The sequence below is a fragment of the Podarcis filfolensis genome, assembly GCF_964270895.1.
Source record: "Podarcis filfolensis genome assembly, chromosome: 12".
Taxonomy (NCBI): domain Eukaryota; kingdom Metazoa; phylum Chordata; class Lepidosauria; order Squamata; family Lacertidae; genus Podarcis; species Podarcis filfolensis.
In genome coordinates, this window is record NC_139614.1 from 33,555,128 (window position 1) to 33,574,224 (window position 19,097).

Genomic DNA, 19,097 nt, shown 5'->3' on the forward strand with positions numbered 1-19,097 from the left:
CCAGGATATCAGTCAAACTTTATTATGGTCTTATGAGCCATTCAGGTTAAAATACAGCGCACGAATAACAGGAAAATTGCATAAGTGTGTCCTCCCAGTCCTAGTCTAGGATTCTAACCACTAAGCACATTGGGTCTCTTCAAAACAACAGGCAGTTGAGTGAGATGGGAGGAATCACCATCTAAACCATGGTTTATCGTGATAGCAACAAGGCTGATATTTTTTTATTAACCATAGTTTAGAGCACTATGTTCAAACCCTAAAACTCTGATTATTCTTAAGGATAGTTTGTTGAAACAAGCCAGCTTTGTGACTTATGATTTGAAGATGGCTTGCCTCAGAAAAACTACAGATAAGATTCACCACATGTTTGGGGTAAGGTAGAAATCTGGGGTTAATGAAAAATAGAAGTGAAAAAACAACTCATTCCCATCACAGTAAGCCAGCTCTGTACCAGTGGGAAGGAACTGCCAGGATCCGAGCACACGAGAATGTGTACTTTGGAGAGTATTTTTCATTTTAAGAATGAGATAATACTAAGCAGCATTGAGCATTAAGCAATATTGAAAAATATCAAAATACATTGCATAAATGCTAAAGGGCGGGGGGAACAAATGTGCAAATCAAATATCAATTAAAATATTTATATACTTACTGGTTTAGCTCTACATCCAGGATGAAAGAAGATCCAAAGGCATCAACTTGGAAGCTGGCTCGGGCAATATGAGTGGACTGCAATGTTTAGAAAAAGTGAAATGGGTTAGCATTCAACCAATGCATTCTTTTACATTCAAGACAGAAAAAAATATATACTTCGCACCAGCACAAACATACTGAGGCACATTTAAGGATGTTGAATAATTGAGCTGATTTTTTTTCCATGGGAATGTGAGGTTTTGTAGAACAGCATAAAGAGCTGACTATACCCCCTTATTCAGGGATTTCTAATTCTGGCACATTTAACATCCTTACAGATGAGGAAATAGTGCTCTCGGTTTTGCTGTCCCAGATGGGGGATATTTACTGTACAAACCAATCTCAGTGTTATTGCCCATTTCAAAGGGCATGGCTGCCCACAAAGAATACTGGGAACAATGATTAATGATTAAAGCAATTACCTACAATATATTTTGGGAAGTTGCCTGCTGCTGTACATTTGGATCCCTACTAAGATATCATAACAAAATTTCACATGATGCTTCCAAGATCAAGCAGTAGTTTTCTGTCTCTGTTTGGATACAATTAGACACAACTCTGTATAAAGATGGCAGACTGAACTGTCTCAAAACCACAAAGGTGTTTTTTTCCCCTTTGACTTCCCAAGCAATGACAGGTTTGAGGTTGCTAGTGAATTAATCAATAAGAATTAATTGATTAATGTCATTTTTCTTCTATACACTGAAATTGTATATGCTTGTAATATGTATGGTTCTGAAATAAAAATAATTAAAAGTACTGGGATTTGTAGTCTGGTGAGAGAGCTGGATTTAGCAGTTTTTATATTTTCACAAAGAAACTCTTATGTCATGTCCTTGTAGGCACAGCTAGGAAGCTTTTCATCTGCCCCAATGGCTCATGTACAGGTTATCCCTAGCAACTTACCTCTACAAAAGTCTATATGGCTGCTTATGCATGCTATGTGCAAATGGCCCAATTTATGAGATACCGTATGTTTCGCTCTATGAGACGCACCAGACCATAAGACGCACCTAGTTTTTGGAGGAGGAAAACATGAAAAAAAATATTCTGAATCTCAGAAGCCAGAACAGCAAGAGGGATCGCTGCGCAGTGAAAGCAGCAATCCCTCTTGCTGTTCTGGCTTCTGGGATAGCTGTGTAGCCTGCATTCGCTCCATAAGACGCACACATATTTCCCCTTACTTTTTAGGAGGGAAAAAGTGAGTCTTATAGAGAAAAAAATATGGTAAATGCAAGATCCCAGATAATTGTTCTGTATATGGACAATCGCCAAGAGGTTCTTTTATCATATTTGTACTGATACTGAATGACCTAATTATCAGATAGCTATTCTGAAACACACTTCAACAAATCCATAACGCTGGTTATAAGGCTAGCTAGAGACATTTTGCTGGCTAAGGCAGACAATATGGCACCCCTTCTTCCCATTCCAGATACAGAGACTGGCTAGAGAGTAACAGCTGAATCTCACTTCAACCAGTTCAGAAGAATTAGTCATTAAGTTGAAACTGATGCCATTGTTGCCTTACAATATCTGCTGCCTGAGGCAGGCACTTCACACTGTCTAATGGCAGGGTCGGCCTTGACCGGCTGTACAGATAAAGCACATATGTAATATACTTCAGCACACAACAGAGGGGGAGAAAAGGCAGTAAGCATTCTCTATGGTTTTCCAGGCAAAATACAATCTGACACATTCTTAAAGACATGTACTGTGCTGAAAAAAACAAAGCCATGGGAAATATTTAGAAGGAATTTTTATAAAGAGGAAGAAGTGAGGCATGGGAGAAGGAAATGGCCCAATTTCAAGAACTACTGCATAGTTAAGTATTTCTGGAAAGGCTTTCTGGCTGACTCTCACTTGTCGGTAAATTAGAGGGTTATTCGACCAAGCATGGCTGCTTTGCTAAAAAGACTGCTAGTTGAATCCTGTATGGAAGTCTTTAAGAACAAAATCCTCATTTTAATGAGGCAGGAGCCCATTGTGGCTTGCCAATTATACCAATGTCTGTTTTGACATTGGCAACTGAGAAGCACTGACTGCTTGGGAACAAGTGCTTAGTCAACGTGTTTGAAGAGATGAACCTTGAGTATGACGCAGTAAGGAAGTTATTATGGGCTTTTCCGACTAAGGAATCAGCTATACAGCTGCAAATAAAACGTTTTAAGTGTGTTGTAAAGTGCATTATACAAATGTGACACTAGATGGCAACGGTGAGCTATGATAAATTCAATATATTTTTCAAACCGTGTTTTGTTTTTTTAAAAAAGCATTTTCACAGCGTTTTTTATATGTGTCTTGATTCCACCTTGGTCATACTCAAGAGTATGGAGTTTAGATCCCTCCAAACACATCAGAAGTAAAGAGGAAACATTACAGAAGATCTACTGAAGACAGTCAAAAAGAGAACTATAGCCACTATGGGTAAGCTTACTTTCCTGCTCAAAATGTGCTCAAGAGATACCCTGCTCATATTTCGAAAATGTAATATTCTAATTTCTGCATATGACTAAGGAGGAACATCACATTTAGATGCCGTGTGTGTGTGTGTGTGTGTGTGTGTGTGTGTGTGTGTTCTTACTAGTACACATCATCTTACTACCCAAAAGAGCATTGAACTTTCTGTAATAATCAGCACGCACTAACAAAATCTTTGCTATTTCCAAGCAAGATATGGAAACAGATTCTGGGCAAAAAAGAGAAAGTACATGGTGAGAACTCTAGAATTCTGCAAATTCAGGATAGACCAATCAACAGGTATTAGGCACAATGACTAAACATGCCCTCCAAGTTCAAGCACACACTTCTGAGTACCAGTTGCTGGGATCACAAGCAGGAGAGTGCTGTTGCCAACCCACCCAACCCTCCATGCAGCCCCAAGAACTTGCAACCCATGCTACGTCACTGACTCCAGCTACAAAGGACAGAGGTATCTGCACCCCGCCACCAAACATTTCAGCTATATAAAGTTAAGGGAAGCTCATTCTGAACACAGAAAATTTCCAAGTCTTTAAAGTATATAAATATTCATACAGCTTGATCATATGCATGTTTTATTCACAAATTAAGTTCCATATGCATGCTTTATTCACAAATTAAGTTCCATTGAGTTCAAAGGGTTTACTGCCCTGTAAAATGCACACAGGATTTCAGCCTGAATCAAAATGCTCTAAAACTGAACATTTAAGCATTTTTATTATGGAAAATTATTATATATATATAAGAAAATTTTCTAGCAAATATAAAGAAGGAGACATACAATTCTATTTATTAGATATATTTCACATTATAAAAAAGAACATAAATATTTCAATGAGTATTTTAAAGCATTTATGAGAACCTTCCATCCAACAACGTTCAAGCATTTATGAGGACCTTTCTTTCAGGATTCTTTTTTTTTAATGGAGTAAGCAAATTATTCAATCAACCCAGCAATACAATACCCAGCTGCAGTAAACAAGGAAAGAGAATTCTCTGTTGAATCAGCACTAACCCAAAAGGGGGGGGGGGATGAAGACAAGTACTGCAGCTCTAGTAGGCAGTACTCAGAGCAGGAACCTATTCTTGAATCCTCTGTAATCTGTGGCAGAGCAGAGACCTTCTCCAGCACATACACATACACACGCACTCCCCTAAAACGCTGCCATTGTCCTCAAGAGAACCCTGCCTAGGGCAAGAAGGAAGACAGTAGTTCTAGCAAATCTAACTTACAAAGAAAGGATTAAAGATTTATTCTCACATAAAGGAAGCCTCTCTGTAAGGTCAAAGATGCTTAAGAGGGTTAAAAGAGGGAATGATCAAAATGTAAACAGTTTCATTCCTTCTCCTTGAGCACAAACATCTGCATTTAAACTTCTAGCATAGCCAATGTGATGCCTCAGCTCAGCTCTTGCTGGTCTTTTGTTGTTGTTGTTGTTGTTTAGTTGTTTAGTCGTGTCCGACTCTTCGTGACCCCATGGACCAGAGCACGCCAGGCACTTCTGTCTTCCACTGCCTCCCGCAGTTTGGTCAGACTCATGTTTGTAGCTTCGAGAACACCGTCCAACCATCTCGTCCTCTGCCGTCCCCTTCTCCTTGTGCCCTCTATCTTTCCCAACATCAGGGTCTTTTCCAGGGAGTCTTCTCTTCTCATGAGGTGGCCAAAGTACTGGAGCCTCAGCTTCACGATCTGTCCTTCGAGTGAGAACTCAGGGCTGATTTCCTTAAGAATGGAGAGGTTTGATCTTCTTGCAGTCCATGGGACTCTCAAGAGTCTCCTCCAGCACCATAATTCAAAAGCATCAATTCTTCGGCGATCAGCCTTCTTTATGGTCCAGCTCTCACTTCCATACATCACTACTGGGAAAACCATGGCTTTAACTATACGGACCTTTGTTGGCAAGGTGATGTCTCTGTTTTTTAAGATACTGTCTAGGTTTGCCATCGCCTTTCTCCCAAGGAGCAGGCGTCTTTAACAGCTCCCAGAATCCCTGACCACTGACCAAGCTGGCTGGGGCTGATGGGAGCTGTAGTCCAACAATATCTGGAGAGCACCCAATGGGCCACCCACTTCCAGCTCATTTGGTCCCTATAGGCTTTGGGTGGGTAACAGCAAGCTAAGAGATAACACAAAATATTTGTTGTTGTTGTTGTTTAGTCGTTTAGTCATGTCCGACTCTTCGTGACGCCATGGACCAGAGCATGCCAGGCACTCCTGTCTTCCACTGCCTCCCGCAGTTTGGTCAAACTCACGCTGGTAGCTTCGAGAACACTGTCCAACCATCTTGTCCTCTGTCGTCCCCTTCTCCTTGTGCCCTCCATCTTTCCCAACATCAGAGTCTTTTCCAGGGAGTCTTCTCTTCTCATGAGGTGGCCACAATATTGGAGTCTCAGCTTCAGGATCTGTCCTTCCAGTGAGCACTCAGGGCTGATTTCCTTAAGAATGGAGAGGTTTGATCTTCTTGCAGTCCATGGGACTCTCAAGAGTCTCCTTCAGCACCATAATGCAAAAGCATCAATTCTTTGGAGATCAGCCTTCTTTATGGTCCAGCTCTCACTTCCATCACTGCCTTGCCGTGGCGAAGAGGCTTGAATAATTCAAAGAAGCTATGAACTATGCCGTGCAGGGCACCCAAGATGGACAGGTCATAGTGGAGAGTTTTGACCAAACATGATCCACCTGGAGCAGGAACCGGCAAGCCACTCCAGTATCCCTGCCAAGAAAACTCCATAGACAAAGACAACAGGCATATAAACACAAAATATTACACACCATTAAAACCCAGAGCTGAGAGGGAAGAACCTCTAGAAATCCAATCGTCACTGTTGCAGGCAATGCACCGTGATCATAATGTGGGAGCTACACCAGCTCCAACACCTTTGCAAAGCAAGAGAAGGAGATTGTAGGGGTGCTGCTGGAAGGATAAAATGCTGCCATCTGTCAACAATTTTTTCTGTTTTGCAACCAAAGAGAAATAAGCAGCCACAGACTCCAAGCACTTCTGCAATCAAGATCAACTTTTTACAATCTTCTGCCATCCAGTCGTTTTGGACCATATCTCTCATCAGTCCTAGCAAAATATCTGGAGGGCACCAAGTTGGTGAAAGCTGATCTACAGGGTGCAGTCCTTGGACAATGCAGGAAGGGATGGTATTATAGCTATAGCATTTGAAATACTGTGCAGAAACAATGGGGAAAGAAAGCACTGTGCAAAGCGTGGCAAATTAATTATAGGTATGATCCTATCTATGTAAGTAATTGTTATTATTTATTTTCCATAAAAAAATAAAATCAAATGTTCTCTTTTATTGCAAGTGTATTGTCTGCAATTAAACAGGAAAAAGGAAAAAGACAGGCAAAAAGCAAGTCATGGAAGTTACTAGCATTCAGATGTGGCAACAGAAGTTAGATATATTCTTTTTACTGTTTGGAATATTCTTTTATCCAAAAAACAAAACCTGCTGCTTTCCTGGCTTGCAATATAACACAAGAAGTGAGACTCTGGGATCTTGACTGCTGGTATGGTTTTAGTGGAGCAACCTTTGAAGGCGACTCGAAAACTACAACTAATCCAGATTGCTGCAGCTAGACTGGTGACTAGGAATGGCCACCAGGACCATATGACACCAGTCTTAAAGGATTTACACTGGTTCCCAATACATTTACAAGCATAATCAAAAGTGTTAGTGTTGACCTTTAAAGCCCTAAAAGTTTTCAGTCCTACATACCATTGTTTAGCCCGGACACTGAGGTCCAGATCCAAGGGCCTCCTTCACTTTACTGCGAGAAGTGAAGTTACAGGGAACCAGGCAGAGGGCCTTCTCAGTAGTGGCACCTAACTACGGAACACCTTCCCATCAGATGTCAAGGAAATAAACAACTATCTGACTTTCAGAAGGCATCTGAAGGCAGCCCTGCATAGGGAAGTTTTTAATGTTTGATGTTTCACTGTGTTTTAAATCTTCTGTGGGGAACTGCCCAGAGCGGCTGGGGCTACCTGTTCAGCTGGGTGGCATATAAACAATAAAATTAGTAGTAAAAGTAGTAGTAGTTTCTGTTTTATATTGGCCATTTTAATGCTGCTTTTTAGATTATCTTCCATTGTATGGCTTGCTGTATTACCATAGATTGGTGGGGCCATAGCTTAGCAGCACAGCAACTGCTTTCCACACAGAAGATCCTAGGTTCAGTCCCCCAGCCTCTCCAGGAAGGGCTGGAGGATACCCTTGCCTAAAATCCTTGAGAGCTGCTGCCAATCAGTGTAGACAATACTGAAGCACATGGACCAGTTGGTCTGAATTGGTGCAAGACAGCTTCTTATATCCCTATGCCATACATTATACAGAGAACATCCGCAAGGCAACAAGTGAATCCCAGCTGAGTTTGTTTAGGATTGCAGACTGAGCATCTACATAATTCTCAGGTGGGTCTTCCTGCTCAAGCTGTAAATTATTCAACCCTCGTATGCATTAAGATTACGAAGAAGTAATTTAGGGGTCATTACCTTTGTGACCCATTATAAATTATATATTAGCACTGCACTATGCACTGCTGATTTTGCAGTGGTCATTGGATGGAACAAAGAAATGGATACTCCATCAGTCATATCTGGTACTTGGAACATCCAATTTACGTGGAGAAGCCATTTCCTATAAAGACTGATTCACTTACTGACCTTGGAACTATTTCTAGAACTGCTGGTCACAAATTAGGAGTTATTATTAGTTCTAAGAGATAACCCGAATTGAGCATACAGTCTAAAATAAAAAAATAAAATAAAATGCACACCAGTTTATAAACCATTGAAATTACTAAGAATGTGTGACCTACCAGGACTGGGCACAAGGCAGACGGGATCCACTGGCACATCTCTGGGTGATTTGCAGTAGATTGACAAGGATCATTGACTCCCAATTGTTTAGCAATGGCAACAACAAAAGGCACTCTCTATTACCGGTAAGCTGCTTGGCTAAAGAAAGCTTGAGGGGAAACTAGGAGCTTTGCATGATGGGACTGTGAGTGCAATGGTGGCTGGTGACCACTGGAACTGATAGGGTAGAAGATAGGAGGCCTAACAGTAGGTGGTGCTAGAACTAACTCATTCTGGTTTTCTCCTCCTCCTCCATGCTGAAGACTGCAAGAGCAACCCTGAGAGTGAGGGTGCTGGCAGGCAGTGCTACCTTCTGCAGTGGTTATAAGTAAGACAGATACACAAGTGGGCGCAAATGCCCCATTAGCCCTCCACTGGCAAATGCCTAGCTTTGAGGAGGTACTCAGAGGTGCCATGCACCTTAATTCTAAATGTATTTTCTTTTGAAGCTGAATCACCCGACGTCGCTTCTCTCTGGAACTGTGCTGCCCTTTGCCGCCTGCTGAGTCGCACAGGAATCTTTCTGCATCCTTCCCCCCCCCCACCTCCTTGCAAGGGCAATCTCCCTGAACGCAAGTGCAATGCTTACTACCCCACATCTAAACACTCGTACCGCAATAATGAGATGCACATTTCGCTAATGCTAGAAAATTCCACCGCAGGCAGCATGGCGATCTGGAGGAGGGATCAAGGGTGGCACGATAAATTTATCATGAGCCGGAAAGCTGCAGTTCATTTACATATCCCTGATATAAACAAAGTGGATGCCAAACGACATACGAGCCTACTGCTGCTAACACTTACCATAATTCTTAAATTGTAAATGCGAAAACTTACAAGCCTCTCCTGGCGCCCACAAGGTTCCCTCTCCCAGCCTGGCTGAAATTAGGCTTGGAAGAAGCAGTGTGAGCTTGCTTGCGAAGCATGTGTGTAAGTGTTGTACCCACAACCGTAGAGGCAGTTTGCAAATGTGCCCACAGGTCCAAAATGGTGGGTGACCCAATGGTTTCCTGAATGGACAACTGACTTGCAAAGGTGGGAATTGAAATCAAAAGTTATGTGAGAGAGACACAGCCTGTCCCCCCTCTCACACAAAAGTAAATAAATTGGAGGCAGGGACAGAGAGAACTCTGAGCTCCTGAAATCCCACTGGGGACACAGGATCTCTCTTTAGCTATCCAACATATCGTAACAGCTGTTGTTCTTGTATAAAGAATATATTATATTGGAAAAAAATAAGCAAATATTCACACAGTGTCAATCCTGATGGGTTTTAGGTATCTTGTAGAGACATATTTATTTATTCATCCATTCATTTGATTAAGATGACCAGAGGAGGTGTCCTGCTGTTCTCTCAGTGCTGTGATGCAACCTTGATGTATTGCTGCTGTGGTTTGACATTTCAGATGATTTTATTATGTACCCTACGTCTTTGTGTCGTATATCTTCATGTTGTATCCTCCTCTGGGATTGCTTTTAATGGAGGGAGAGTCATAAATCACCTGAATAAGTACACAACAGCTATGCCTACATAACTGTTACAAAAATTGTTCCATCTTCCGCGCTTCTTCATCCAAAGAAAACAACAAAATCTCATATATGTATACTAAGCGGCATGTCCTACCACATTTCATGGGCTTGTTCCTAGGTAAGGGTGTCCAGGAGTCCAGCTTAAAACCAATGCTGCTGATTCTGAAAAAGTTGTAGCTTTTTGCGGTTCTTTAAACCCAGGCCAGGCCAGAGAAGATCCTACTCTGAAGCCCTGGAAAGCCACTGCCAGTCTGTGAAGACCAGGGATGGAGAAGCCCCTTTCTTCCAGATGCTGTTGGCCTCCAACTCTCAGCAGCCCTAGCTAGCAAGCCCAATGGTTAGGAACAGTGTTAGAAATTCAGATATATAATGTAATTGCCAAATGGAACCTTAAGCATGGGCTGCGGTCGCCACAATGGAATGTCTAGGCACTGTATTCCCCCCATGAACAATTTATTTATTTATTCATTATTATTACTATTATTATTATTTCGATTTCTATACCGCTTTATATCTCAAGGAATAAATCTCAAAGCCGTTTAAAACGCATTAAAACATCAAATAAAACAACCCAGAATAAAACTAATTCAAGCACCCAGGAAAATATTTCAGATCCTGACATTTTGCTTTCCCTAGTGGCCAACGTGGCATCCAGAGATCTCCACATAGTCACAATTGGACCGGCACCAGTCACAAATCACGCCAGGATAATTTCAAGCACTGGTCGGGAATGACAGGAGTTGTAGACCAACAACATCTGGAGGGCCACAGGTTCCCTAGGCTGGCGAATAGCGAGTGAAATAGGCCAACAATCCTATCTCTGTATGTTCCTAGGAAAGTTCCTTCCACTGAAGGAATCAGAGGGGAACCATTTATATTTATCACATCCATGTCCTACCATTCCTCCAGGGTGGCACACATAGGGTCATCCGATTTTAGCCTCACAGGAACCTCACGGTGAAAGATCTAGCAATTTGTGCAAGACCATCTTGTGATGGCTGAGCCTATACATCCCAGTTCCAAAATCAAACATCCTACCAAAATGCGGTTTCTTGCACACAATCTGCCAAGCAAGAGTCAAACCAAGCATGGTATGAAAAAGGTTCCTAATTGGACGTACTTCTTTTTATTTTAAAAAAAGCAAAATTATTGGGGAGTTTACCTCTTCATCAAAGCCTCAATTCAAGTCTCCTTCCCCTACAAAATATTACCCTACTGTTAGCTATAGATGGGAAACCTTGTGAGTTTTTCTTCCTCTGCAGGGACTTTTCTCATCAGGGGGGACGATTGGAGCCAAAGAATTATCCCCTTCCTTTGCAGTCCTTTTCCAAACACCCACATACTGCTTTTCAAAAATAGAAAGACATCAGGAATTCCAACCAAGGAGCTCCCACATCATATGTAGTTCTACCCTCAGGTCTCATGCCTGCAGGTGAATTGTCCTTTCTGGGAATCACCCACCGTTTTTCAAAGCAACATTAAAGTCCTGCGATCTAAAATCACTTTAGGCAAAAGAATGTTGCACTTGGAATGGATCTCACTGGTAAGACTGTAAGCTCTCAACTACACTCAACCAACCATGAATGATAGACACAGTGAAGCTAATTGAGCATCCTTCAGTAAACATCATGAATCAAATTTAAGAGTGTCCTGTGACAACGTTATTGCAATTTCCCAGTGGCAATGAACACATCAGCTGCAGAAACTCTCACTCTCTAAAGACACTGCAGGCAGCCCCAATCCAGCATTTGTTTATCCTTAATCAAGCCAGGGAACTCTTGCTGATTCTGTTACTCTTAGGCATTTCTGAACATCACCTTAATATTCACTCTCCACAGACTGAACAAATAGTTTCCTTAACCATATGGTAGGTCCTAGATCGCGCATTCTTCATTCATTCATTCCTAGGTTCTCTTAAACAACCATGCATGTTTGAGGCTCTCTAAAGAAACAGTTCATCAGATGGCACAACTATTTCTGCAATTTACTTTTCGGGTCGCATGCAGGGAATCCAAGACTGACTTGCCCCACCTCTGCTCCAGGGTATAAAAACAATTTGTTCCCAGAAGAGTTCTTGTATAGGCTTCTTCTGGGCATACTAGTTTTCTCACTATGTGGATATTTCCCCCCATCAGGGTGCAATTAAACCATTTTAGATCATGCCTTAAAGGCCTCCGGTCTGAAGTGGTGCAATTCTGGAACAGTATTGCCATGTCATGTTTGTCTTTGAGAACCTGTGAGCTTCCTATAGGCACCTGACTGGCCCACTAGGTGAACAGAATACTTTTCTAGATGGGCCTCTGGTCTGTTATAGTCATGCTTTTCTTTTGTTCTCAGGACACTTTATGCACAATGAATCATTTTTCTCTCCTTCCTGGGTATAAAGCCATGGTTAACCTCCATTTGTCAAACAGAATACGGTTTCTTAATGTTTTGTACATCTACCCAGTTACATCAACCCACTGAAAGGGTTCCTCAACCCCAACCTTTCTAACCAACCCTTTTTCACCCTGGATGCAAAATTCCCGAGGTCTGTCCAATGTATAAATATCCTTCATTTTTTGTTGATATGTTGAAATATTCCTGTTAAATTATTCATGTTTTATTTATTATTTAAATAATCACTGGTCGTGATTCGCACCCAGAACATTTTTGCCTGGCTGGAATATATCCTTCAACTCTGATACTGGCTGTTGCTTGCCTGTATGGAGGATAGAGAGTGGGTGGGGTGGGGTATATTAGCCATCTTTCCATACAGAACTAAAATTGTATCACCCACCACTGCCGTACACTCCTTGGAAGCTTGTCTGGAAAACAGTTGCCCACCTCTGATCTGGGAACCCTTGGTTCAGCAGGGATTTGAATATAATTCCAGTCCAAACACAAGTCTCTGAGCCACAATGGGTAGCATCAAGACATTCTCCAGCTCACAGGCTGTAAACTGTTTACTGAGGAAAGTGCTGGGTGTTGTTTAAAATTGTCTTATTTCAGGAAAGCAGGAAAGACCTGGCAGTAGACTAAACAAGGGATATTATATATGATGTTTCTTGACTATCGTAGCTCTCGTCCAGACTGTTCTTTTGTTTTGCCCTAAGTTTCATGAAAGATTTATTGCCAACTTGGTCAGTTTTTCTCTCCAAGCCATCAGTTACTTCCCAGAATGCTGACAGGGTGAAAGAGATCTGAGAAATCAGACCCTCTCTGGCTATGTCTCCTGTGCAGGAAGCGCTTTCATCCCCAGCTCTGCAGCCAGAATAAACTCTGATCTTACTTCAGATGTCAGGGAGTAGACTGTTTTGGATAAAGGGAAATTAATATCAATAAAGGAATATTTGAAATGCTTTACTGAAAAAAATTGCGAGAAAAAACAGCCAGACTAATTGCTTAGCTTCTAGTAAACTCAGTGAACACTGATAAACAAACAAACTACAGTGGTAATTCGTTCTGGAGGTCCGTACTTAACCTGAAACTGTTCTTAACCTGAAGCACCTCCTGCTGCCACCGCGCCGCCGGAGCCCGATTTCTGTTCTCATCCTGAAGCAAAGTTCTTAACCTGAAGCACTATTTCTGGGTTAGTGGAGTCTGTAACCTGAAGCGTATGTAACCTGAAGCATATGTAACCTGAGGTACCCCTGTAACTAACTAACTAACTAACTAACTAAAAGCCAGTCATATAAATTGGAAGTCTCAAATCAGAATGCAATGACTACATCAGGCTTCACCAAGCTAGTGTCCGCCACACAGTTTGGACTACAACTCCCATCAGCCGCATTCAGCAAATGAAATTAATACTGTAGTCCAAAACATCTTGAAGACACCAGGTTGGCCAAGGCTGGACTACATGATACATTACATTCAGGTTTACATATAGGCCCAAAGATCCCCAAAACGATGGACAGCATATTAATACAAAAAATGACTATTAATCAATCATCAGAACAAGACAGCAAACTCACAGGTTACCTGGCTGTAGCCTATCCACCCAGTGAACTGGCCAAAAAAAGGCGACAACTCACTCACCAAGTGTTGCCTCACTCAACCCAATCCCTGTCTGCCAGTTCTTCCATCAGCCCTAGAGTCCTTAACAATCACACTGTATGTCACAGCAAACCAGTAGACACCCTTCCCAGGGTCTTGACCCCACCCACCCGATCAGGATCCTGGCACAAAGAGGAGAATCCTCACTCTTGTCCCAACCTGAAGAACATGCAGCTTGCATTTCAACCAAAAATGCAGGCGATGAATACAGTGGTACCTCTGGTTACATACTTAATTCGTTCTGGAGGTCCGTTCTTAACCTGAAACTGTTCTTAACCTGAAGCACCACTTTAGCTAATGGGGCCTCCCGCTGCTGCACGATTTCTGTTCTCATCCTGAAGCAAAGTTCTAAACCCGAGGTAGTATTTCTGGGTTAGCGGAGTCTGTAACCTGAAGCATATGTAACCTGAAGCGTATGTAACCCGAGGTACCACTGTACTCTTCCTGGAATGAAACATTAGTCCTTGCTTTGAGTTTACTGCCGGAAAGCAACAGTGGACTGAGCAAAATTTGAACAATAAACCAGAGAACAACATTTCCCCCTACAATTCACCGCATCAAGCTGGAATAAAGCAGTACTCCTGGCCAGTGAAACGAACTGGCTATTACTAATGGTACAGGTCCACAGATAAAACTTTCCAGCAATGAGTGCATAAAACATTAAAGCTTTTTGAATGGAATATTGATTAGAACCGGGAGATGGCAGGCCTATCTACATGCCTTTCAATCCAAAGTATCTCATCTCACTTTTTTTTATGGCGCCATAAAACCAGGTCATAAACATCACCTAAAGAACAAATGCTAGGTGAATGGAGTTAGGTGGACATTACTAGGACATCCAGTTTCCTAGTATCTAGTATCCAGTTTCTAAGTATCTAACAATCATGAGTTTCAATATATTCCTGTACACATAATTCCATTGTGGGATTCCTCCTCGTATTAATTTTGTTATTTGAGGGGCTGATTCAATTCCCTTCACTTTATGGAGTCTGACCTAATAAACCCAGTACAGTCCCCCAAGCTGGAGTAACTACAGGTGAAATGAAACTTCTTATTATCATCATTATTCATATTACTGAGTTATTTGATTTATATGCTGCCTTTGCTTCAATGAGCTCATGGCAACAAACATGATTTCTCTCTCGCACACATACACACTTTATTCTTACAACCCTGTGAGGTAGGCGAGGCTAAATGTCGGTGACTAAGCTACAGCAAGTTTCATTAAAATGGAAATTAGTGTTGCAGACCTAATCTGTATACGATACTGATTGACTGTAGCAATTATATATGACTCAGTGGTATATGTCCATCAGCTCTACACATACAACGTAAGTGTTTCTGTTGAATAATACGCATTACCCTACTTAAATTTTAGCTTTGTAGCATGGGAAGGTAGAGAACATATATCTGCGCAAAAGAAGAACACTACAATATATTGATGCACAAAGACAAAGGAAGACAATGTGGTTCCCTTCAGCTATTGTTAGACTACAATTCCCATCATCCCTGACCATGAGCCATGCTGTCTGGGCTCATGGGAATTGCAGTGGAACATCTGAAGGGCATTACATTGGAATCCCAGCTCATGTAGGCCACTCCTTAGTACAGGAGGCAGCTTTTTCATTATTATTGAAACAAACAAAAAAGGAAACATAAACCTATGCAATCTCAGTAAACACAGTATACAACTAAGGCCCACGTACCAACAGGCATTGCTCATCTTGGTCAGGGGTCTATATTGCCGTTCTCTTGTGACTGGCAAATTCAGCACCTGGGCCAGCGCTTTGGTGCTTCCAAGCAAAAACTGAAATGGTGACAGCACTTAGAAGGTGAAGACCCCACCCTTCCACCTGCCATTATCACTGCAACAAAGCTGATGCCCCTACCACCCTCCTTATTTGCTTGACTATCAGACACAACGGCTAAGATATAACATACCTTCTACACCAGGTGGGGAGACCTGTGATCCACCAGATGCTGTTGGACTTCAACTCCCATCAGCCCTGGCTTCTGGGGTATTATCAATAAATTGCACAGTAAGGAATTATGGACAAGAAGGTCATCACAGGTGCTAGGATCCAGAAGGCACTATGTTGCATTTCACTGGGAACATCCGCTGAGCTCATATGTGACATCTTCTGCTCCTATTTTATACCACGGAAATACCTGAGTTTTAAAGCATCATCAGTTCTCAGATTATGAATATTTACAACTCTGCCTAAAATCAGAATGGGCATTTACTTTCAATCTCACCTGAAAACAACATATTGCTGAGTAACTACCAGCTCTCATAGTTCTGGACACTTGTTAGACCTAAAGTAATAAAACTTGCTTAACAACCTTGCATCTGTGCAGGAAAAGCCAAACTAAACCGTCTCTCTGAGTACACATCATTAGGCAATGCAGGTAAGTAAAAAGGCAAAGGACGCCTGGACAGTTAAGTCCAGTCAAAGGCGACTATGGGGTGAGGTACTCATCTCGCTTCAGGCTGAAGGAGCCGGCGTTTGTCCACAGACAGCTTTTCGGGTCATGTGGCCAGCATGACTAAACTGCTTCTGACTAAACTGCTTCTGGCATAACCAAACACCGTGTCAAGTGCCAAAGTGCATGGAAACTCCATTTAAGTTTCTGCAGCAGCAGTACCTATTTATTTACTTGCACTGGTATGCTTTCGAACTGCTAGGTTTGCAGAAGCTGGGACAGAGCAACGGCAGCTCACCCCACTGAGCAGATTCAAACCACTGACCTTCTGATCCGCAAGCCCAAGAGGCTCAGTGGTTTAGATCGCTTTCCTTTTTTAGGCAATTCACAGCACATATGAGCTACCTGGCCCATGATTTGGGATGACGGTCTTAGTTTGAGTCTATTTCATTACAAAAAATATTTTAACTGTGAAAATGACAGTACCCATGCCTGCTCTGTAAATAAATGATTTTCAAAATGGGGCAGTTCATTCTATCCTGAACACAACCTAAATTAAGAAGAAGTGCGCATGCACACGAAAGCTTATACCCAGAACAAACTTAGTTGGTCTCTAAGATGCTACTGGACAATTTTTTTTATTTATATATATATCTTGACTGCGTCAGACCAACACAGCTACCTACCTGAATCTACAACCTAAATTAAAATACAATATAAGCAAAATAAAACACGTTTTACCCTTCATATTTTTACTATCACCAATTCTCTCTCATTCATGTTTTAAAAATAAAATAAAAAGGATGGACTAAAAATGTTTTCTACTGACAATATGAGCTTATTTGTATAGTTAGTTTTGTAAGAGCAAGTAGAGCAAAAGTGTGACTTTCTTTAAGAGTTCTTAAAAAAATGCAGCAAAACAGAAACTTGGATTAAGACAATACATATTTCATCTGTCACATCATTCATGATGTGAAGACATTACAGAGATGCATGACTTTGCAAAACACCATGAAATGCTTTTAGGAACACATAACTTAGTGCACAATATATCTCAACAGGCAGGTGCCAATTAGAAGCTATAGTTTCTGGAAAGCTGCAGTCTGAGCAAAGAAGAAGGAAAACAATATTTAACAGTGTTTTGTAAGGCAACTGAGCTGCGTTTGTGACTATATTGGTGTTTCAACCTTTAGGGTCTTCAGATAACCTTGAAAAGGAGAGATTTGCTCAGCGGCTTTTGATAATGGTTTGTTTTTCACATCACTAGCATGGACACCTTGTTAAACCCACAAACTATGCACAGCACCAAGAGCACAAACAGGTCAACAGTAAACTATGATGACTAATGTGCAAATTATGTAGAGCTATTTGACCGATCAGCTGAGAAACCATATATCCCTGAACAAGGATAGTCAACATGGCAGACTCCAGATGTTGGCTTCCAACTCTCATGAGCCCCAGCCACCATGGCCAAGGGTAAGGGATGATGGGTAAGGGATGATGTGAAATATAGTGCAGCAACATCTGGAGAGTACCAATGGAGAGAACCCCAAACCATCCAATACAAACTACCATTAATTTCTATACTTTGTAAAATGAACTCAAGATAATACAGTAAGTATTTATTTTCTTCAACACAGCTCTCATACCTGAAAAGCCAAGCCCATTTAAATGAAACAAAGGCTTGCCTCTTTGGCAGTGGGAGCTGCTAGAGTGAAAACTTCAAGGGGAAGCTCTATCTATTCATGCATTGCCCATCGTCCACAGGCAACACTGCAACTTGAGGTTAAAGCTTTTGCTTACAGAATTCCCATCAGTGTAATTAAATGAAGCTCAAGCAGTTAAAATCTCATTTAAAAACTTTTGTTTCCTTTGTCAAAACCCAATTATTTTCCAACTCCTGTCTCAGTAAGCATATCGCTTTGCAAAAGCTCTGCAATCATACAGGTCACACAGAACACTGAAACAAACTAGAGTGAGTTATTCATGTAAAACAGAGTCTATTGATAAGAGGATTGCAAGTTGCTAGCTATGGTTGTTGCTCACGGGTTTTTCTACTTTTCCTAACTTTAAAAGTAATTGACATTATATTCTTACTACTTAGGATAAATGGAAAAATCTGAAAGCAATGACACACACACCCTAAACAGAAGAATGAAACAAATGAATATACAGTGGTACCTCGGGTTAAGTACTTAATTCGTTCTGGAGGTCTGTTCTTAACCTGAAACTGTTCTTAACCTGAAGCACCACTTTAGCTAATGGGGCCTCCTGCTGCTGCCGCGCCGCTGGGGCACGATTTCTGTTCTTAACCCGAAGCAAAGTTCTTAACCCGAGGTACTATTTCTGGGTTAGCAGAGTCTGTAACCTGAAGCGTATGTAACCCGAGGTACCACTGTACACAAATCTAGTTTCTTAAAACTCTAGACTCATTTAGAAGACTTTAAAATAAAAAAATGACTTGAATCAGTTAATTTTCAATGCAATCCAATGCATGTTTACAAAGACATTGCCTTCCATGGGGCTTACTCCCTTCTAAGTGTGCTTAGGATTGCAACTACCTGGCTACTAGCACAATCTTGTGCATATCTACTCAGCAGTTTCAATGAATGCAATAAGTCATACTGTATTCCCGGGTAAGTCTGTACAGGGTGGCAGCGTAAATAAATTAGTTAAATAAACTAGTTACAAATATGATTCAGAGGACAAATTTCCTGCAGAGACATACACACTTTTTCAAACTAAGTTATCAAATACATTCCAGATGAGGGGAGGAAATAACCTTCTATTCAAAATATAACCTTGAATGCTCCTGTAATCCTAAAACTATATACTGTACATGGCAGGTGAAACTTAAAAACCATTCAAAAAACACACACATTCTGCCAGGAAGTTAGGAAATGCTTATCTACACTGGCTATTATTGATCAGATCCACTTGGGGAAGCTTTCAGCAAGCGCCCTGTGGTCTGCTAACAATTGCTTTTAGAGCCATGATACTGCCAAAAACAGAACCCATCTTGCTGAAACCAAGATTTCTACGCTGATGCGTACATTT

At 41.4% G+C, this 19,097-nt stretch overlaps 1 protein-coding gene across 17 annotated transcripts in view; it reads right to left on the reverse strand.

The window, feature by feature from the left end:
- ADAM22 (ADAM metallopeptidase domain 22) overlaps positions 1-19,097 on the reverse strand; it is a 204,640-nt gene that overhangs the window by 98,441 nt on the left and 87,102 nt on the right. For all 17 annotated transcript variants that reach the window (XR_014540312.1, XM_083578538.1, XM_083578539.1 and 14 more), the window contains one exon: positions 656-732. Coding sequence is in view for 16 of the 17 variants with exons in the window: in XM_083578538.1 (XP_083434664.1) it covers positions 656-732 (77 nt within the window). In the remaining variant the exon portion in view is untranslated. The remainder of the gene's footprint in view (positions 1-655; positions 733-19,097) is intronic.